At 53.4% G+C, this 22,128-nt stretch overlaps 1 protein-coding gene across 1 annotated transcript in view; it reads left to right on the top strand.

Moving 5' to 3' along the window:
• Window positions 1-19,206, top strand: part of CSF1 (colony stimulating factor 1 (macrophage)) — a 20,619-nt gene extending 1,413 nt beyond the window's left edge. Inside the window, exons 2-10 of the mRNA XM_011969969.1 lie at window positions 2,652-2,774; window positions 4,019-4,081; window positions 5,672-5,842; window positions 10,068-10,215; window positions 11,381-11,926; window positions 12,275-12,405; window positions 12,993-13,045; window positions 13,361-13,419; window positions 17,078-19,206. Of these exons, the coding sequence (XP_011825359.1) occupies window positions 2,652-2,774; window positions 4,019-4,081; window positions 5,672-5,842; window positions 10,068-10,215; window positions 11,381-11,926; window positions 12,275-12,405; window positions 12,993-13,045; window positions 13,361-13,406 (1,281 nt within the window). The 3' untranslated portion in view covers window positions 13,407-13,419; window positions 17,078-19,206. The remainder of the gene's footprint in view (window positions 1-2,651; window positions 2,775-4,018; window positions 4,082-5,671; window positions 5,843-10,067; window positions 10,216-11,380; window positions 11,927-12,274; window positions 12,406-12,992; window positions 13,046-13,360; window positions 13,420-17,077) is intronic.
• Window positions 19,207-22,128: the final 2,922 nt, after the last annotated feature.

The following is a 22,128-nucleotide window of genomic DNA, read 5'->3' as shown; positions in this document are numbered from 1 at the left end:
GACAAACAGCCCCTCGCTGGGGCTGCTTGGGGCTAGCTCACAATCTCTTTTTCTTGCAAATTCTGGTTTCATCGGTTGGGGAGATTCTGGGCTTTGTGGTGGTTTATGGTGGTTTGCAGTGCTTGAGGAAAATGGAAAGAGGGTTTGGTGTTGCAGAGCTGTATCCAGGGGCAGGGTCTGCTCCTGACTGTGCAGGGGATGCCCTGCCCTAACTGTGGCAGTAGCAGATGCAGCCGTAGAAAGTGAGGGCGGCACTGTTCATGACCAGTCAGTGGGCTCATAATGGGTTTGCTTCTGAGGAGTCCTAGAAGAAAATGAGAGGGGAAACCTGGGGGGGAAAGAGCAGAAAATTATTTGGGGGTAGAGGAGAGAGGGTTGCAGGTGAGGTGAGAGAGAAAGGGAAGAGTGGGTCCACAGAAAGAAAGTGCCCCACTGAGAGAGAGGAGATAGGGTTGAGAGGGGAAGGGAGAAGGGTTAGCCTTAGGCAGGAAAGCAAAGCTTCAGGGCTGAAGGGGAGACCATGAGGAAAGAAGAGGAAGACAAGGGGGCTGTGTTTAGACAGGGGAAATCCAAGGGCCCGGTTCTGCCAGGTCTCTCCAGAGGCCTTGTTGAGGGGGAAGATGAAATGGAATAGGATAGGTGGCAGAGGAGGCTGGACAGCTGGACGGAGGTGTCCTGGCATCTCTGAGCCTGCAGCAGAGATTCCTTCTGAGGGCTGCTCCCCAGGCAGAAGCCAGGGCTGGGAGTGGGAGGAAGAGGCAGTCAGAGGAGAGCCTGCCCAGCCAGATGCAAGCCAGAGTGTTAACCCCCCACTGTCTGTCCAGATCCTCCTGAGGCAGAATGGAGGCCCCAGGTCCAGGGGTATCCCCTTTGGGCACCTTCGAAGTCAGCCTCTCATGTGGTGGCTGCACTCTCCCCACACTGATGCCTGAAATATCACCAAAGCCAGACAGCCCTTGGGGTTAAGCATTGCTCCCACCTTGCTCTCCTCCAGGGAGGTTGTCGTCCTGAGCGGTCCCTTTCATATGCACCATTCACTCCAGACCTTGAGTGGCAGCCAGCCTGGGGTAGATACACCGTCTAGTGGCCCAGTTTCCTCCAATCATTCTTGAACCTAAGGTTCCTGAGAACCTGGGCCATTGTTCCCACCCAGGGCAACCTCCCCAACAGAGCTTGAAGTCCCCCCAGCCCCCATGACTGTCGTCACGTGCGCTGAGTGTGTGCCCTCCCTCGTGGGCACCTTCCTCATCGGCCACACATGTGCTTCCAAGGCCCCCTCTTCCACACTTTCCCTCCCTCAGATCGGCCAGGACCCTCACCGTCCCTGTGCTGAGTGGTATTAAACTGTCCTCTGCCTCTTCCTTCCATGCCTCCCACCCCTCTCCTGCCATCAGCTTCTCCCCATCTTTCAAGGGCTCACTGAGGTCCCTCCTCTCTGCAGTCTCCCTGGTCACCCAGCCAGAGCTGCCTTCTCCTCCCCATAAGAGCTGGCAAGCATCTGGGCTTTTGGTGATATGTAGATTAGCACATTGTTGTGGGCTGTTTCATAGCCTCCTTGTGTTTTCCCAGTGAGCAACTTATTTGCAGTATTTGTCTCAACATCTGGATTACTGAGGCAAAACCCAGAGTCCAGGATAGTGTCAACCCTCACCCTACCCTGCCAGCATTTCCCTGAATCTGGGGGCATCAGCTGCCAGGAGGCTTAGGAGCTCTCAGGAGGTGACCTCAAGCTGGAGAAAGAAAGCCCAAGAGTCCCTTTGCTTTTGGCTGAAGAAGGAGAGACCTAGGGCCAAGGGTAGGGATGAGGAGACCTCAGTGAAGAGAAGGAAGAGAGGAAGGAAGAGGAAAGACAGGGCATCAGGAGCCAGTCCCATCACTCTGGTGCTGAGCAGCTACTGGGCCAGGTGGGTGCTGGGAGAGAAGAGGGATCTCAGAAAAAACTTCTCTGCCATGATAAGAGGTGGCTGGCTGGAGGCAAAGCCTGATGGTGCTCAAATAGGCAGGTGGCAGGCAAGAGATGGCCCATTACTGGCACTGGTACCTCTGATTAATCAGTTGGGCTCCTTTTGAAACACATACCCAGGGCTCCAAGAGGTCTCTGGCAAGGGATGAGTTCCAGTGAAACTGAGTTTGATCCCACAGTCTTTCCAGTGGCAGAGCCAGATCTGCATTGAACCAGGTGGGAGGAAGTGCTGGGCCCAGGGGAGCTGTCTGTGGCTTGCCATCTGAAAGCCGGTGCATGAACGTGAACTTGAGGGCAGTTCAAAAAGTGCTTGGCTCAGTGTTGATGTTGCAGAGACAGAAAAAATGGGTAGATGCAAGTCCTGCCCTCGAGTTTCCTGTGTCATTAAAATTTAGACTGGTAGGCACACCATCTGTGTCACTATTAGTTCGATGTGTAGTTAGGTTTGGCTTAATCTGGGAAGGCTTCTTGTAGGTGACATTTGGGTTGTTTTCATGGTAGAACAAGGTTGTGCTGTGGCTGCTAGAAATCCTGGGAAAGCTGGATTTGAGGGATGCTGTATCCTGAGGTAAGGGGCAGAGCCTGTAGCATTGTAGGTTTGAGGCCTTTGTTTTTCTGCTGTGAGCAGGGCATGGGGATAACTGGGGAGAGTGAGGGCTGGGGAGAAATGACACCCTCTCTGTCACAGACATGGCTGGGCTCCCTGCTGTTGTTGGTCTGTCTCCTGGCGAGCAGGAGTATCACCGAGGAGGTGTCGGAGTACTGTAGCCACATGATTGGGAGTGGACACCTGCAGTCTCTGCAGCGGCTGGTGAGTGTGTGGCCGTGCTGTATTCTACCTTCTCCCCACTGGGGAAGTGGAGGCAGGAGCCAGGGAGCAGGTCAAAGAGAGCAGTTGCAGGCAGGAAAATAGGGCAGTGCAGGACATTGCTTGTGGTTCCCACTAGCTCCACCAGTGATATCCTTCACTAGCCTTCCCAAAGTTAGGACCTCTGGTCTCCCCAGCTCTGAAGCCCTCTCTGACTCCCCTGCAGGCAGTGGATGGGGTGGGCTTCCAGCTGCTTGCCTGGGTTAGTGATTGCCCAGGAATATCAACCACTGATTCTGAAAAGGCTTCTGAGGTCTGCTGTCCCTCAGTGGGATGCCTCCTCTGGGAAGCTAGCCCAGGCAGCCTGCTGTGTCCAGATGTTGCGTCTAGCTCCTGGACTCTCATGTGTGGCGCCAGTCTGGCATCAGAGCCCCACCCAGATTTGGAGGGGAAGTGCTCACTTAACTCCCAGCCTTCCACCCTCACTTCCCTGGCTCTTGCCCATACCCTGAGGCTGGGATGGCCTGCTCGTCTAGGCCGTGAAGGAGCCTGTATCTCATTCTAATCAGGCCCATACGTGGTCCAGCCAGGCAGAATCAGGTTGCTGTCATGGCTGCCATCCTGCTCAGTGGGAATTTACCATCCCTCTGGCCAGCTAGGCAGGGTGGGGCATCACTGGCTAAGGCCAGCTCCAGGGCCCTGAGCTTGGGGCCTGTGGGCTGTGCCTTCCGCCTCTCTTGCCCTAGCACTACTTCTCCTGCATGTAGTTGCTGTAGCAATCCAAGGTAGACCAAGAGCCCCAGCATTCTCTGAGGCTTAAAACCCAGAACTGCTGCTCTGGGGCTAAAGAGGGCTTTAAGGTCATCCATCTCCAACGCCTACAGATGTTCAGTCCCCAGAGCTTGTCCAGCCTCTGCTTGAATTCCTGCCATGACAGGGTGCTCACTACCTCCCAGGGAAGATTATATCCTATATTCTCCTATAGACATTTCTTTCTTAAAACAAATGGGCATTTGTCAGATTTCCTGGGGTGGCAGATGGAAGGAAAAGACTTGTTCTTCTACAGCCTTCCCCTGGGCATATGGAAGGCACTGATCTTCTCCTAGACTTGACTCTGTCTTTCCACATGTGGTTGGCAGGGATGAAGTTCAAACCCCAATGCATTCAGAAGCTAAGGTCCCCGTTCTGAAGAAGGCTGAGTTGAGCTGTAGGTTGCCCTGCAATCATTGGCCTGCTCTCTCTTACAGATTGACAGTCAGATGGAGACCTCGTGCCAAATTACCTTTGAGTTTGTAGACCAGGAACAGTTGGTGAGTGATGGCTGTTTACAAAATCCATGCACCAGTCTGCATGCAACTCCCAGGGTGGGGTGTGTGTGGGAGCATGAAGGCAGCAGAATGCCTAGAGCTGGAAAGGTTGAGAGTGTGAGGATCCATGGGTGCTCAACTCTGGGGTGCCAGTATCCAGGGCTCAAGTCCCCTGCCATTCCCTTCTCCTGGCTTGATACATAACAAACGCTCACTAGGTGCCAAGCACTTTGCTAATTTAGTTCTGACAGTACCACTATGTGGTACACAAATACTGTTTATTATCCACAGAGAGGTGAAAGGAGCATAGCTACTAGGTGGTAGAGGCCTGATTTGAATCCAGGAAGGTTGGCTGTAGGACTTGAGGCAAATCAATACTTCCAGGTCACATGCTTCGCTTAAGGATGTCACTTCTCTTCACTAGGCCAACCAGCAGGCAGGGAGGCAGTCCAGCCCTTCCTAGACTTGCCCCACACCCAGCAAGCCACCAAGTGCTGCTGGTTCTGCCTCTCAGCATCTCTGCTCCTCCATCCCTACCTTCACCCCTCAATCAGTTGCTTGGACAATTTCAGGAGCCTCCTAACTGGTCTCCCTGCTTCTAGTTCACTCTTCGTCTTACCACTAGGGGGAATTTTCTGAAACGCCAACCTGCTGCCTTTACCTCACTCTCCCAAAACCATCAGGGGCCCCATCACTTCAGAAGAAAGCCAAGGTTGTCTAGCCTGGCTTACACCAGGTCTAGCCATTCTCCACCACATAAACCTGTACACCGCCTCCCCATTCCCTGCTCCTTCCTGCCTCCCATCTTTGCACAAGCTCTTCTCAATGACTGTCATGCCTTTCCACCTGCTCCCCCAGTCACTATTCCACATCTGTTCATCTTTATGCCTCGTGCAAAACTGCCATGATATCCAGAAGTTGCCCCTGTCTCTGAGCTTCCACACACCAGACCTATATGCACCTCTGTTAGTACTGGAGACCACCTCATGGTCCAAAGAATAGCCTCAGTATTTTATAGCCTCACTCACTCGCTTGCTCTAGCATTCATGCCTGAACTAGCATTTGCTAGGAACCTACTGGACTAGATGCTGGGGGTAGGGAGCTAAAGCAGAGTGGGTCTTCAAGGCAACTACCATCTCTTTAGGGAGACAAAACACAGAGGTTATCCTTTGTACCATGAGATAGTCTTCACCCCCCCCCTATATCCTGGAGGATTTGAAGGGGCCATATGGTAAAAGATTTTTGTGAAAGCAAGCCAAGAGGAAGACAGAAAGAAAGGCAGGGGGAGGTTCCCTGGAGCCCACCTTCCCTATGTACATCCATCCTGATTAAAACCTCATATTCCAGAAACCCAGAGAACTCTCTAATCAGAATCCACATTTCCTTCACTCTAACCCAGTCTCCAATAGTGCTAGATCCCAAAGAGAGAGAAAGACAGGCAAGCTGAGGGCAGCTTTCTCCTCGTTGCTGGCATGGTGTGGTCCCTCCCCTGGGGGAAGGGGGAGAGCAAGCTGCAACCCTCCATCTGCCTGGGGTTGGGGGTTCCCAGGCCACAATGGCCAGGCTATAAGCCCCAGGTTCCTGTTTTCTCAGAAAGATCCGGTGTGCTACCTTAAGAAGGCATTTCTCCTGGTACAAGACATAATGGAGGACACCATGCGCTTCAGAGACAACACCCCCAATGCCATCGCCATTGTGCAGCTGCAGGAACTCTCTTTGAGGCTGAAGAGCTGCTTCACCAAGGATTATGAAGAGCATGACAAGGTAGGAAGCCCTGAGGCCGGGAGCACTGAGTGAGGGCAGAGGGCGGCTACAGAGGCGCCGCTTGGTCCACAGGCACAGAGGATGTTCGCTCACCTCGCCTCACGCCGTTGCTTACTCACTCTCATTCATTTGTCATCCCACCAACCTTTACCAGGCAGGAGGCACGAGGGATCATGCTGGGCCCTGACGATGTCATCATGAGCAACAAATACATGGTCCCACCCCATGCAGCTTATAGTCAAGTGAGCTTGGCAGCTGTTAAACAAACCATGACACCAGTCAATAGAATTACAAACTATAAGGACTGTTCATTCCAACAGCAAGCAGTTTTTGTGTGTCTCTTGTGTACCAGATACTGTTCTAGACACCAGGAAACAGCTGTGATCAAAACAGACAAAAATCCCCACATTCCTGGAACTTACATTTGGGGGTGGTGGTAGTGGTGGTGAGACAGTTAACAAAATATGTATGTAAAATATACAATATGTAGCATGGCAATAACAGCATTGGAAAAGAGTAAACCAGGGATGAGACGACCCGAAGGAGGTGGAGGAGTGAGCTGGGAACAAGAACCGTGAAGGGCTCAGGGAGAGCAACAGGGAACTCAGACTTCCATGGAGTTGGGGAGGCAGAGACAAGGAAGGCTTCTGAGTAAGCAAATATTGATTTGAGCTCCAAAGATGAGTAAGAGTTGAAAGTGGTAAGGCTAGAAGAACATTCTGGAACAGGAAAAGCTATGCACAAAGCCCTAAGGTAAACAAACAGGAAAGTGCACATTCAGGGACCCAAAGGGTTATAAGCATGGCCAGAGCATGGGAAGTGCAGGAGGGAGAGGAGAGAAGGCAGAAGCCAGATCATGTGTGATTTTAGAGATGTGGGATTTTGTCTTAAGGGTGAGGGAAGCTGTCATGAACAGGATGTGGCTTACTCTCAGGTTATAAGACTGACCTGGTTGCTGTGTGGAGGATAAACCACGGGGCAGGAATGGAGGCTGGGAGACCAGCAGAAGGTGCGAGTCCAGGCTAGACGCTTGGACCAGGTGGTACAGTGAAGGTGGAGGCAAGTGGACTGGACATTTTCCCATGGGCTTGGGGGCCAGAATCAACAAGACTTGGTATGTGCAGTGGATGTGAGAAGCTGAGGGAAAGGAAAAGCCAAGGATGGTTTTTGTCTTGAGCACCTGGATATTCCAATGATGCTGAAATGGGGATGATCCATGGGCAGAGCAGGTTTGAGGGAAGACAGTTCAGTCTGGGGCACAGCAGACGTGAGGTGCTCATGAAATGGTGAGTGGAGACATTGAGCAGGCAGCTGGGTGTGCGGGTCTTCAGTGTGACCGGCAATGCACAGATCTATGAGGCATGGGGGTTCGGCTTATCTGTGAAGCCATGGGACTGGACAGCACAGACACTGTGAGAAGAGAAGCAGGCCCAGGAACCCAGCATTTGGAGGGCAAGCAGAGGACAGCGGACCTGGCAAGGGGCAGCCTGAAGGTGGGAGGAAAAGAGAGAGAGTGCAGAGTCAAGGCACTAGGTTCCAAGATGGAAAAAGGGATGGAATTTCATAAAAGAGGGTTGAGAAATCAAGCAAGGGGGGGGCTAAAATTATCCATTGGATTTGGCAACGTGTCACAGGTGCCGGATCAGGGTGAATAGAAAGGAAGTGGAGACACCACTGTGGAAGAACTTGGATCCGAATGGGGGCAGGAAAAGAGATATAGCTGGAGGGAGTGTGTGATTGAGGGAGGACTTTTTGTTCTGTTTTTGTTGTCATTGTTGTTTTGAGACAGGGTCTTACTCTGTCACCCAGGCTGAAGTTCAGCGGTGCAATCACGGCTCACTGCAGCCCCAACCTCCCAGGCTCTATTGATCCTCTGACTTCAGTCTCCTGAGTAGCTGGGACAACAGGCACACCCCACTATGCCCAGCTATTTTTTGTAGAGACAGGGCTTCACCATGTTGCCCAGGCTGGTCTCAAACTCCCAGGCTCAAGCGATCTGTCTGCCTTGGCCTCCCAGAGTGCTGGGATTACAAATGTGAGTTACTGTACCTGGCCAGGAAAACATTTTTAATAAGACAGGTACTAAATCTGTGATTTTCTAACATTAAGATTCCTAAGAATCACTTGGGAATATGTTGAAAATGCATATTCCCAGACACACCCCTAGACAGTCTGATATACTGGGTTTAAGAGTGGCTCCAGGGCCGGGCATGGTGGCTCATGCCTCTAATCCTGGCACTTTGGGAGGCCGAGGCAGGTGGATCACCTGAGGTCAGGAGTTCAAGACCAGCCTGCCCAACAGGGTGAAACCCCATCTCTACTAAAAATACAAAAATTAGCAGGGGCTGGTGGCGTATGCCTGTAATCCCAGCTACTCGGGAGGCTGAGGCAGGAGAATCGCTTGAACCAGGGTGGCAAAGGTTGCAGTGAGCCAAGATCAAAACTCCATCTAAAAAAAAAAAAGTGACCCCAGGAATCTGCATCTTAAGCAGCTGTCCCACTGATGATTCTGACCCCCTTGGATGTTCACCCATAGATGGGTGTGAATGCTGTGGGGCAGGCTTCAGGAGAGAGGGTGGGTGAAGCTGGAGGAGCTAGCTCACATCAAGTCTCCAGAGAAGACAGTGGGAGGGATTCGGAGCTCCTGAGGGAACTCAGAGTGAGACTCCATCAAAAAAAAAAAGTTGGGCATAGTGGGGTGTGCCCAACTCTAGCCATCTCAGTTCACTGCAACCTCTGCTTCCCGAGTTCAAGCGATTCTCCTGCCTCAGCCTCCCGAGTAGCTGGGATTTCAGGCACGTGCCATCATGCCAGGCTAATTTTTGTCTTTTTAGCTGGGATTACAGGCACGTGCCACCATGCCCGGCTAATTTTTTTCTTTTTAATAAAGACAAGGTTTCACCATGTTGGTCAGGCTGATCTCGAACTCCTGACCTCGTGATCAGCCTGCCTCAAACTCCCAAAGTGCTGGGATTAGAGGCATGAGCCACCGCGCCCGGCCTATCTGGTAAACATTTCTTAAGAGCCGACTGTGCACAGGCCAGGGGGATGCAGCGATGCCTTCAAGGACTTCACAGCTTAGAAAAGCCCATGGTTCTTCCCTGTGAAGCTCAGTTTAAGGAAAAACTTGGTATTTGTGATTCAGCGGCAGTTAGGCCCTGGATGAAGCTGTGGGCATGCATGGCATGGCCTTGTGTGAAAGGAGAGGTGGGCCCAGGAGTGAACCCTGAGGGATAGCAGCATTTGGACATTAGGAGGAGAAGGGGAGCTTGGTAAGGAGACAGAAGGAGCAGCTTGAGAGGTGGGAGAAGACTCAGGATGATGCAGTTTCTCAGAGTTCTAGTAGGTGTAGGAAGCCGGGGCCCCTTGGGCAGCACAGAAGATAGGCTGGGACCTCCTCAGCCCTCCTGCCAAGACACACCAACGCCAGCAAAGGACCCACAGGCCTGGCGGCTGCCTCGTTCCCTTCTCCACACTGCAGCTCGATGATTTTTCTCAAACTGAACTCTTACCATGCCACCGCCCACCCCTAACACCCCTTCAGATGTTTTCCCTTTGCTCTGTGGACAAAACTAAAAGTTCTGGGCTTGGCCCACAAGGCCCTCAAGACCTGGCACTTGCTAACCTCTCTCCTTTTGCATCTCTTGCCATGCTCCTCCTAGATGGTAGTGCTGCAGCCACGCCAGCCTTCTTTTAGTCTTTGGACCTTTCATGCATTTTCTTGCCTCAGGACCTTTGCACAGTCTGTTCTTGCAGCCTGGACAGCTCTCTGGAATCCCATCTCTTTCCTGGTTAACTCTTGCTCATCTTTTAGTTGATTCCTTGGGGAAATTCTCCCTGAACACTTGTTTCGTTTCCCTTGTTGCACACCATCGGATGACCCAGTACTTCTTCACAGGACTCATTGCACTTGTAACAATGTGTTTAGTCCCTGCTGGACTCAGTGTCCAACTCAGCCAGGAACCACCTCTCTCTTGTTCATTGCGTGATTCCCAGGTAATTACCATATGCCTGGCACATAAACATGTGTTGAATGGGTCGGTGAATAAATGACATATCTCATAACCTCAGGACTCATTCTGCTGCAAACCAGGGGAAAGGGGAGGGAGGAAACAAAAGGGAAAAAGAAGACAGATGTGAGAAAGGCCAAGTGAATTTGACAAACAAGACGGAGACATGGGGCCAATGGTCATGCTCACAAAAGGGGGCCCTGATCTCCTTCCAGGCCTGCGTCCGAACTTTCTATGAGACACCTCTCCAGTTGCTGGAGAAGGTCAAGAATGTCTTTAATGAAACAAAGAATCTTCTTGACAAGGACTGGAATATTTTCAGCAAGAACTGCAACAACAGCTTTGCTGAATGCTCCGGCCAAGGTAAGCATGGCAGGGGCCAGGAAGTGTGCGGGGGTGGTGGCATATGGAACGGGGATTGGGAGGTGAGATGTGAAGCTGGGGGGACCCCTGGGGAGGCAGCCTGGCTGCTACTTGTGTTCCTGTATGCATGAATGTGCTTGTTCCGTGTACATATGTGGCTTCACGTGCCTCTGGTCCTGGGCACATGTCTTTTCTGATATGTGTGTGCATGCACACCTACTTATGTCTGCATGTGGCAGCGTCAAGAAGGATCATGCTGGTGCCTTGGGATTAGAGAGTGGAAATGGGAGCCTGTCTTGGGAGCCCTGTAGGTATGGAAGCTTTCCCCATTGGCTCTGCAGGCTGACTGAACATGTGGGGGGTTCTGTGGAGACAGCTGACACCCATCTGGGAGTCAGGGCCCTTGCTCCAGGAGCTCTGCTGCGAATCATCATGATACCCTGGCTCCGGAAGTCCCCAGGATGCCTTGGGCGTTCCCTCAAGGGACAAGGCTGGATTTGAAGTCTGAGCATCATTGGAACTCCCAGGGCTGGCCCAGCTGCATACATGTGTACACTGCGTGTCCTCGTCTCTGCGTCTCGTGCCACACATGCCCTCCTACATTCAATCTTGCTTCCCAAGGCAGGGTCTAGGGCCCTGCAACCTGCCAGTGGCCAAGTCTGGTCTCGTTGCTTCAATCCCAAGGCTTCAAGACTTGGCTGGATTCTAGCCCCAGCTTGTTCCTGCCTGGGGCTGTGGCTGTGGCTGTGTGGCTCCTGGCTATGCATGAAACCAGTGTCTTTGGGGCTTGAAGTTGTCTTGTGTTGGTCTGGAAGGCAACTGTTCAACCTCCTGACCTGGCTGCTGCTCACCCCTAACTTGGCCTGTGGCCAGTGGGTACCCCTGCATGGGCTGTTCTCTTATCTTCCTTCTCCCCTACCCCCAGTGTGTACATCTCAACCCTGTTCTTTGTCACTGCCCATAAGACCCTGCATATGGCACCTTCCCTGTGTCATGAGCACCCACTCTAGTCCCATCCTCTTCTCAGCTCCAGGGCTGAGCTAGGAGATGAGGGCCCCCCAGACTCATATTCCCCTCTTGCCCCGCTCTAGGAAAGCTGTGCTGGAGGCTAGTGACTCTATCTCCTCCCCATCTTTCTCTCTCCCTCTCTCTATGGTTCTTTCAGATGTGGTGACCAAGCCTGATTGCAACTGCCTGTACCCCAAAGCCATCCCTAGCAGTGACCCGGCCTCTGTCTCCCCTCATCAACCCCTCGCCCCCTCCATGGCCCCTATGGCTGGCTTGACCTGGGATGACTCTGAGGGAACTGAGGGCAGCTCCCTCTTGCCTGGTGAGCAGCCCCTGCGCACAGTGGATCCAGGCAGTGCCAAGCAGCGACCACCCAGGAGCACCTGCCAGAGCCTTGAGCCGCCAGAGACCCCGGTTGTCAAGGACAGCACCATCGGTGGCTCACCACAGCCTCGCCCCTCTGTCGGGGCCTTCAGCACCGGGATGGAGGATATTCTTGATTCGGCAGTGGGCACTAACTGGGCCCCAGAAGAAGCCTCTGGAGAGGCCAGTGAGATTCCCGTGTCCCAAGGGACAGAGCTTTACCCCTCCAGGCCAGGAGGGGGCAGCATGCAGACAGAGCCCGCCAAACCCAGCAACTTCCTCTCAGCATCTTCTCCACTCCCTGCATCAGCAAAGGGCCAACAGCTAGCAGATGTCACCGGTACTGCTTTGCCCAGGGTGGGCCCCATGAGGCCCACTGGCCAGGACTGGAATCACACCCCCCAGAAGACAGACCATCCTTCTGCCCTGCTGAGAGACCCCCCGGAGCCAGGCTCTCCCAGGACCTCACCACCACGCCCCCAAGGCCTCAGCAACCCCTCCACCCTCTCTGCTCAGCCACAGCTTTCCAGAAGCCACTCCTCGGGCAGCGTGCTGCCCCTTGGGGAGCTGGAGGGCAGGAGGAGCACCAGGGATCGGAGGAGCCCCGCAGAGCCGGAAGGAGGACCAGCAAGTGAAGGGGCAGCTGGGCCCCTGGCCCGTTTTAACTCCGTTCCTTTGACTGACACAGGCCATGAGAGGCAGCGCGAGGGATCCTCCAGCCCGCAGCTCCAGGAGTCTGTCTTCCACCTGCTGGTGCCCAGTGTCATCCTGGTCTTGCTGGCCGTCGGAGGCCTCTTGTTCTACAGGCGGAGGCGGCGGGTGAGCAGATCCCCATGAGGAAGAAGAGGGCGTCCCTTAGGGCAGGGGCAGAGCCTGGCGGGGGTGCAGGTGAGGGGGACAGCTCGGTTGTGGCCTGAGTTCTTCAGACGCAGAGAGATAGGGGCTGGCTCAGCACAGAGGATGAGAGGTGGAAATTGAGGATTGCTTCGAGAATTGGGAAGGCTCAAGCTATAAGGTCAATGGGAAGGGAGTGGAGCAGAAGGGAGCGGGAGAGAATATTCTTGGGCTGACAGCAGGCTGACATCCAGACAGGCAGGGAGCTGGAGGAGGAGAGCAATGCTGTGTGAGTGTGTCAGGGCGGGCGTACACTGGGAGTTCTGCAGAGCCTGGGACAGGAGGACCGATAGGGAGCAGCCTGCAAGGGCGTGGGGAGAGGAGAGGGAACACCATCAGCAGAGAGACCTCACAAATCTCCCTTGGGCCTCTGGCTGATCCCCACTTTTGGGAAGCTGGGAGGACTCTTGCAACTCTCTCATAAATACCTGGGGCAGCCCTTACTGGGGATGGGGCCACCGTCCCCCCACCCTCCCCCAGCTCCTCAGTGAGATGCTCTTTCCTGTCCTCAGAGCCGTCAAGAGCCTCAGAGAGCGGATTCTCCCTTGGAGCAGCCAGAAGGCAGGTGAGAGCTTGAGGTGGGGTTCTGGGAGGCACTGGGGGCCTGGCTTGGGATCTGTTTCCCCTCTTCGTGGTGGTGGGGCTCTCCTGCTTGCTCTGAGGAAATGGAGCTGCAGAACAGGATGGGGTAGAGACGGTCTTCTCTCCTTTCCCAGATATCTGGGCTTTTTCCTCATTTCTCCTTAGAGTTAGATGGTTCTGGGATTTTTCAGTCTGAGAGGGTCTAGAGCATGTGTGGGGCTTAGGGGTAAACTTATGGGGTCTCCTTACTCCCCTGCTCCTGCTGATGTCTAATGCCAGTGCTGTGCTCTGCCTACAGCCCCCTGACTCAGGATGAGGACAGACAGGTGGAACTGCCAGTGTAGAGGGAATTCTAAGGTAAGATTCTGATTTTGATCTCCACTCCTAAAACTTAGCTATACCCTTTTCCAGTCACCCTCACCTGTTGGTGACACCAATTCCCCTGAGACCCCCACACTGACTCCCTTGCCTCTCTCCAGTTCCCTTTCTATACATTGCCAGCCAGGTCCAGCCACCATCTCCTTTCCAGGTCCTCAGCTATCCCCCTGCCCCTCCATTCCATCCACTGCCGCTGAGGCCAGGGACTATTACCTCTGCACTGGGCTTCTAGTGTTGCTGCCATCTTTGACCTCAGAGCAGCTAAACCCCCCTTCTTCGTATGTGGCCTTTATAAGGTCTTTACCCACCTGAGGAATCTTCAGTAGCTCTGTGTGGCAGCCACTGCAAGCCCTATATTCTTGGCTTGGCTGCCAAGACCCTCCAACAGCAGCTGCTTGCCAGATCGCCCCCACACCACCAGTTGAACCTCCTCCCCAGCCGAGGACAGTTCTGCTTCCTTGCTTTTAGAATCATGTTGACATAGAACCTGAGTCTTGGAAGGGCTCTCAGGGGTCATTTGGCCCTGGGTCACACCCCAAAGGGACTGCCCCTCTCCATGCCCCCAACAGGCAGCCAGCCAGCTGACTGTCACACACTCCCAGTTCCAAGCCAGCTCCCTGCCTAGCCACAGCCCGTGCCATCTTCCAGTCAGACTGGGAGAAACGTCTTCCTCATGCGAGGCAAAACTGGCTTCCCTGCCCCCTCCATACTGCTCCTCCCTCCTGTTCTCATGAAAGCCCTCAGATATTTCAAGTCAGGTATCCATGTCCCCTTTGAGAATTCTCTAAGCTAAGAATGGCCAAGTCCCTCAAACGTTCCTTATATGATATGGTTTTCAGACCCCTCACCATCCTGGACACACTCGTTTGTCAATGTCCCTCTGAAAATGTGGCGCCCAGCCCCGGACACAGTACTCCAGATGTCTGACCAGCTCAGAGAGAGTACAGTGGGACTGTTACCTTCCTTGATATGGACAGTATTCTTCTATTTGTGCAGATTAAGATTGCATTAGTTTTTTTCTTAACAACTGCATCATACTGTTGTCATATGTTGAGCTTGTGGTCTATTAAAACCCCTAGTTCCGTTTCCCATAAAACTCTGTCAAGCCAGACCATCTCTACCCTGTACTTGGACAACTTAACTTTTTTAACCAAAGTGCAGTTTATATTCACCTTTGCTAAAGCCACCTTGTTGGTTTCTGCCAATCACCTGAACCTATTGAAGTTGTTTGAAATCCTAATTCTGTCGTCTCTGTAGCCCTCCCTTTTGTGGCTCCTGCACATTGATGAGTGCCTGTTGTTGTCCTTGCCCATGTTGTTGATGTAGCTGTGACCCTATTGTTCCTCACCTCTGGCCCCCCCAACCCCAGCTGGCGCACGTCTTCCCCCTCCCACCCAAGCCCACAGCCAGCCCATCAGGAAGCCTTCCTGGCTTCTCTACAACCTTCTGACTGCTTCTTTCAGTCATGCCCCTCCTGCTCTTTTGTATTTGGCTAATAGTATATCAATTTGCACTTATTTGGATGTTGTTTTCATATTTTTTAAAATCTTATTTTATATGTATGTGTACATTCCACATCCCTAAGATTGTAAGCCCCTTGAGGGCAGGAACTGTCTTCCACTTTTTTTGTGTTTCTTTTTCCATCCTGGGTTCTACTACAGAGAGGGCCTCTCCACATTTGCCAAACATGAAATAAATATTGACTGACTGGCTTCAGGGCTGACTCACGGACTGACCCTGGCCAGCTGTCTCTAACTGACCAGCCTCTAGCTGACCAGTTAACCAGCTAACTGACTGACTCTGACTGACTGGCTGACCAGCTGGCTGGGTGAATGACTAACCAACAAACTATCTTGGTAACTGGCCAGCTGTTGCTTGGGGAGCTCATTGAGCAACTGACTAGCTGATTTCCTGACTAATTGACTGGTTGGCTGACTAGCTGGGGTGGCCGAGTCAAGTTTCTAGTCACACTCTTTACCAAGTGCAAGCCAGCGCTGCAGGGCTCTCCCATGTGTGGAGTGACAGGTCTGGGCCCCTTCTAGAGAGATAGGGAATTTGGCAAATGCTCAAAACCAGGGAACCTATTTAGACAAGAGCCAGCAGTAACAACATATCTAGAATCCTGGGGTCTACCTTGTCAGTGGGGTGGGCTAAGATGGGTGAGTGGGTCAGCTGGGGCACTGGCGAGACTGTGAAATGACCCAGGCCTCCTCAGAACTGGTGGCTGGTGGCTCAGTGCCACGACACCCTTCCCTCTGGTCGCCTGTCCCCCAAGGCCCTTGCCGTGGTCTTGGCCCTCTGTCCCATCCCTCTACATGCCCACCCTCCTTTCCCCACTTGCTTATTCTCAGGCCCGTCCCAAGCTTTCAGTTTCCTCCCTTCAAGATTTCACTTGGAGAGGGAACCCGGGGCAAGGGGCTACATCCAGATCCCACTTGGCCCAGCAGGTCCAACCCTAAGGTGGTCTCCAGGCCAGGCACCAGTGGCCTTGGAGAGATTGAGTGCCAGCCCCTAGACTGACTGCTGCTCTGATGGAAGAAGTGAGAGAGGGAAACATAGAGGCAGAGACTGAGATAGGGACTCAGAGCCACAGAAAATGCAGACACCAGCACCTCAGCCCTAAGCAGCTAGGAGATTGGGCAGCAGGCTAGAACTTGCCCACTGGGTCCTTCTCCCCTCCTGGGCCTTAGCTAGGCCTGTGGCCTGGCTGTACCCATCATGGCTCATGTCCAGTTTATGGTTCCCCTTCTTTCCCTCTAGAGCATGGGAATGGGCAAGGAGCCAGAGGCTGTGGTTCCATCTTCCCTCCTTACCCAGTAGGGCCTATGGATGTTAGGGAGGGAGGCTCCACACAAGGTCCAAAGTCAAACTGTTGGATGGGGTCCAGGGGATTTCTGCTCTGGGAACAAAGCGTCCTGAGGATGCTGGGCAAGGGGACAAGGATGGGGGTGGAGCAGGAGAGGGCAAGGCCCTGACTCCCATGGATGATGCAGGAGGCAAGGCCCTCGGCCCATCCAGGAGGGGCTGGGTTGCTTAGGGGTCAGCATGCCAAATGGCAGTGTGGGAATTTCCTTGTCCCGGCACTACCTCTAGACTTTTCCTCTCTGGCCCAAGTTCTTCCTCTTCAGCTAGCTCTGCCCGACTGTCTTGAACATCATATGTGTTGCCCCTCTGATGAATGCTGTGGAGGTGGAAATGAAAGATTCTTCTTTGCTAGTGTTAGCAGGAATCACCTTTTGTTCACTGGGCCAAGACCAATGAGATGACCTTGCCTGAGGAGGGGTCCAAAGACATTCAAGTGCCCGCTTCGCTCCTCATCAGAGCCCTCTGCTTGAGGAGTAACCCCTCTTCCCAGCCTTGCCCTGACCTCTCCTGGGCCCTGTTATCTTCCACTGAGGCCCTGATTCCCCAGGAGGAGATAGGAGGTGAGGCCAGTTTGGCCAGAGGCCTGGGCTGGTGCCAGAGAAAGCCGCCTGCTCTCTCTGTGGTGTCTGGAAAGGCTAGGGAAGGGAGGAAAGGAAGTCCCGCCTGCAACACCGCCAACAGCCCACAGGAATGCCACACCTCCCAACCCATGTCCTCAACGACCCTCCCCGCACTCCCACTCTGCTGACTAGCCTTTCCTTCTCTCCCACAGCTGGACGCACAGGACAGTCTCTCCGTGGGAGGAGACATTATGGGGCGTCCACCACCACCCCTCCCCGGCCATCCTTCTGGAATGTGGTCTGCCCTCCACCAGAGGACCGGACCAGAGCAGCCAGGCTAGGGCCCCTCTGTCTCAACCCGCAGACCGTTGACTGAGAGAGGCCAGAGGATGCTCCCCATGCTGCCACTATTTATTGTGAGCCCTGGAGGCTCCCATGTGCTTGAGGAAGGCCGGCGAGCCCGGCTCAGGACCCTCTTTCCTCAGGGGCTGCACCCTCCTCTCCCTCCCCTCCATGCCAGCACCCAGGCCAGGGACCCATCAGCCTGTGGTTTGTGGGAAAGTAGGGTGGACATTGAGAAGTGAAAGAACCCTGCACCCAGAGGGCCCGCCTGGTGCCAAGGGATCCCAGCCTGGACAGGCGTGGACCTGTCTCCAGAGAGAGGAGCCTGAAGTTCACAGGGCGGGACAGCGTCGTCTTGATTTCCCGTAAAGGTGTCAGCCTGAGAGACGGGAAGAGGAGGCCTCTGGACCTGCTGGTCTGCACTGACAGCCTGAAGGGTCTACACCCTCGGCTCACCCAAGTGCCCTGTGCTGGTTGCCAGGCACAGAGGGGAGGCCAGCCCTGCCCTCAGGACCGGCCCGACCTGCCAGTGATGCCAAGAGGGGGATCAAGCACTGGCCTCTGCCTCTCCTCCTTCCAGCACCTGCCAGAGTTTTTCCGGGAGGCCAAGCAGAGGCTCCCCTCATGAAGGAAGCCATTGCACTGTGAACACTGTACCAGCCTGCTGAACAGCCTGCCCCCGTCCATCCATGAGCCAGCATCCATCCGTCCTCCACTCTCCAGCCTCTCCCCAGCCTCCTGCACTGAGCTGGCCTCACCAGTCGACTGAGGGAGCCCCTCAGCCCTGACCTTCTCCTGACCTGGCCTTTGACTCCCCGGGGTGGAGCGGGGTGGGAGAACCTCCTGGGCTGCCAGCCAGAGCCGGTCTTTAGGCTGTGTTGTTCGCCCAGGTTTCTGCATCTTGCACTTTGACATTCCCAAGAGGGAAGGAACTAGTGGGAGAGAGCCAGGGAGGGGAGGGCACAGACAGAGAGGCTGCAGGGTGAGCTCTGACTGAAGATGGGCCTTTGAAATATAGGTATGCCCCTGAGGTTGGGGGAGGGTCTGCACTCCCAAACCCCAGCCCAGTGTCCTTTCCCTGCTGCTGACAGGAACCTGGAGCTGAGCAGGTTATCCCTGTCAGGAGCCGTGGGCTGGGCTGCATCTCAGCCCCACCTGCATGGCACCCAGCTCCCATCCACTTCTCACCCTTCTTTCCTCCTGACCTTGGTTGGCAGTGATAACCTCCATCTCTCACCCACCCGTCTACCATCACCTCTAACCAGGCAAGCCAGGGTGGAAGAGCAATCAGGAGAGCCAGGCCTCAGCTTCCAATGCTTGGAGGGCCTCCACTTCGTGGCCAGCCCATGGTGGTGGCTCTGAGGCCTAGGTAACAGGCAACAGGGCTGCCAGTTGCCCCTGGGTTCCTTTGTGCTGCTGTGTGCCTCCTCTCCTGCTGCCCTGGGTCCTCCACTGAGAGACCCCACCCTGCCTGGCCACTGGGCCCGTGACTTTCTCTTCCTGCCCAGGAAAGTGAGGGTCTGCTGGCCCCACCTCCCCTGTCCTGATGCTGACAGCTAAGGGAAGGGCAGTAAACTTGCATATGGGGCTTAGCCTTCTAGTCACAGCCTCTATATTTGATGCTAGAAAACACATATTTTAAAATGGAAGAAAAAAAAACAAAAAAAAAAGGCATTCCCCCTTCATCCCCCTACCTTAAACATATAATATTTTAAAGGTCAAAAAAGCAATCCAACCCACTGCAGAAGCTCTTTGTGAGCACTTGGTGGCATCAGAGCAGGAGGAGCCCCAGAGCCGCCTCTGGTGTCCCCCCAGTCTACCTGCTCAGGAACCCCTTCTGTTCTCTGAGAAGTCGAGAGAGGACATTGGCTCACGCACTGTGAGATTTTGTTTTTATACTTGGAAGTGGTGAATTATTTTATATAAAGTCATTTAAATATCTATTTAAAAGATAGGAAGCTGCTTATATATTTAATAATAAAAGAAGTGCACAAGCTGCCATGTGAGTCGTGGGAAAGTTGCTTTTGGGGTGTGGGTGGCAAACATCAGGGTGGGTGGGCAGCAGTTGCTGGATGAACCCCAGCTCAGAGAACCTTTTTCCACAAAACACAGGGGAGGAAGGTTCTCTCCAAGTTTCAGTCTTGTTACCAAAACCTCCTGTATTTTTTTTTTGAGACGGAGTCTCGCTCTGTCGCCCAGGCTGGAGTGCAGTGGCCAGATCTCAGCTCACTGCAACTTCTGCCTCCCAGGTTTACGCCATTCTCCTGCCTCAGCCTCCCGAGTAGCTGGGACTACAGGCGCCCGCCACCTCGCCCGGCTAGTTTTTTTTTTTTTTTTTTTTAGTAGAGACGGGGTTTCACTGTGTTAGCCAGGATGGTCTCGATCTCTTGACCTCGTGATCCGCCCGTCTTGGCCTCCCAAAGTGCTGGGATTACAGGCTTGAGCCACTGCGCCTGGCCGACCTCCTGTATTATTGCTGTCCCAAACACATTCATCTGCATATCTGGTCGTATTGGGCAGAAAGTGGCCAAACCCCAGGCCTGGTCACCGGCCCCTGCTCCTGCCCAGCCTAGGAAAATGGCTGGTTGGGCTCTGTCCAAGGACCCCGGGGGCCTGTGAGGATAAGGCTCCTTGACCGTTGAGCCCTGCTGACCAGGGCAGAGGGAGCTGGCTAGGTCCTTGCAGGCTCTGAGATGAATGAGTCCTGTTTCCAGGCTACGAAGTGAGTGTTTAGCGGGGGAGAGCCAGGAGTCTGTGTGAGGGCCCTCGTTCGGGCTTGACCTTCCTACTGGAGCTGGAGAGGAGACTGAGGGTGTGGCTTTCCATGGGGAGAGGGGTATTAGGCAGGGCCAGAGGAGTTGAAGGCCCAAACATACACCCTGGGCAAAGCTATGACAAGAGGGGCCTCTCAATCCCTGAGGGTGTGGTAGACAGTTTTGGATTAGTGGTTCCCAACGCTGGCTTCCAGGAGAATCACCTGGGTTGTTTTAAAAAAAAAAAAAAATCTGATCCCCTGAGCCCCACCCTAGATCAATGAAATCGAATCTTAGGGGCGCGGCTCAGGCACCAGGTGTCAAAACTTTTTAAAAGACATCTCAGGTGATTCCACTGTGATCCAGGATAAGAAGTATCTAGAGCTGCACTGTCAGGTAAGATGGCTATTTAAGTTTAAATTAATGAGAATGAAATAAAAGTAAACATTCAGTTCCTTAGCTATACTATCCACATTTCAAGGGCTCTGTAACTACATGTGGCTACCATGTTGGACAGCACAGAAATACAACATTTGCATCATTCCAGAAATTCTACTGGACAGCGCTACCCCAGAGATTAGGTCCTTGGACTTAGGGACCAAGGATACAGGGCCAAGATTGGCATCAAGCAAATTTGACCAGGGGCTAAGTGTTCAGGCGTCTCAGTCACCCCTTTCTGTGCCCTCACCCCTACCACCCTGTCCCTTATCATTTCCCTTAAGATGGCTCTTCCCTTTCTATCAAAAGAGCTACAGAAAAGATTTTTGAAGAAAATTAACATGTTATCGTCCAAGGCCCCTCTGAGAAGCCTTCCCAGCCTGACTCGAGCTCCTGAGGCCTACCCAGGTTCAATTCCTTCCCCACCTGTGCTTCTCCAGATTTGGAATTTGGAGCCTGTTTGTCTGTCTGTCCCACCAGGCCATGGTCAGTGGCAGACACTGCTACATCCCTCCTTTTATTAAAGGGGGACGTGCACCTAGTGCCTTAGTGCCTAAGAGTATCTGGCACTCGGTAGTTGCTCAGTAATTGTGTGCCAAAGGTTAATACTGAAAGCATGAACAGAGGCATCATAATGCAAATTCTGACCAGATGTAATGGGTGGCCTTTTCTAGAGGCCTTATTGGTATTAGCAAATGAGAGTAGTATCTAATAACTACTGTTCAATGGCCACGCAGAAGGATCTTCAGCAGAGGAGTCTTCCTGGCTTCTGACAGAGATGGGGCTAGGTTAGAGCCCTTCCTGATCACTGGGCAGTGGTGGATGGAATGTACACTTCAAAGCCTCTAAGCAAGGATTGGTGGTGAGGGGAGCAAAAGATCCCTTCCCCTTAGCTGCCTTTCCGGAACCCCCAGAAAGAGCTGAGAATCTCAGCAGGCCTTTCCTGGGCTTCATGTGCTGCAGGGGCTGCTTGGGAAGCATCGTACCTATACAGCAATATTCGCTTTGAATTGAGAACCAGAGAACTGGCTGAGGGTGGTGGCTTACACCTGTAACCCCAGCGCTTTAGGGGGACTGAGGTGAGAGGATCACTTGAGCCCAGGAGTTTGAGATCAGCCTGAACAACATAATGAGACCCCATTTCTACAAACAAAAAACTAGCCAGATGCGGTGGCACACACCAGTAGTCCCAGCTACATGGGAGACTGAGGTTGGAGGATAGCTTGAGCCGGAAGGTTGAGTCTGCAGTCAACCCTGATCGTATCACTGCACTTCAGCCTGGGAAATGAAGCAAGACCCTGTCTCAAAAACACCAAAACCCAAAAACCAACAGAAGTTAGGTTCTTGACTTGAATCTCTCATTGGCTCTTACTGTTTGACCTTAAGTAAGTATTTAAACTCTCTGAGCCTCAGGTTTCTCCTCGTCTGTAGAACTAGTTTAAGAGTACAAACCAGGTGGCTGGCTACGGTGGCTCACACCTGTAATCCCAGCACTTTGGGAGGCCAAGGCAGGCGGATCACCTGAGGTCAGGAGTTCAAGACCAACCTGACCAACATGGTAGAACCCCTTCTCTACTAAAAATACAAAAATTTGCCGGGCGTGGTGGTGCACGCCTGTAATCCCAGCTACTTCGGAGGCTGAGGCAGGAGAATCAGCTGAACCCGGGAGGCAGAAGCTGCAGTGAGCCGAGATCGCGCCATTGCACTCCAGCCTGGGCAACAGAGCGAGG

This window comes from Mandrillus leucophaeus, unplaced genomic scaffold (genome assembly GCF_000951045.1).
Source record: "Mandrillus leucophaeus isolate KB7577 unplaced genomic scaffold, Mleu.le_1.0 Scaffold921, whole genome shotgun sequence".
In the NCBI taxonomy this organism is placed as follows: Eukaryota; Metazoa; Chordata; class Mammalia; order Primates; family Cercopithecidae; genus Mandrillus; species Mandrillus leucophaeus.
Note: the sequence above shows the minus strand (reverse complement) of the source record. Positions and strands in the feature narration are given on the sequence as shown.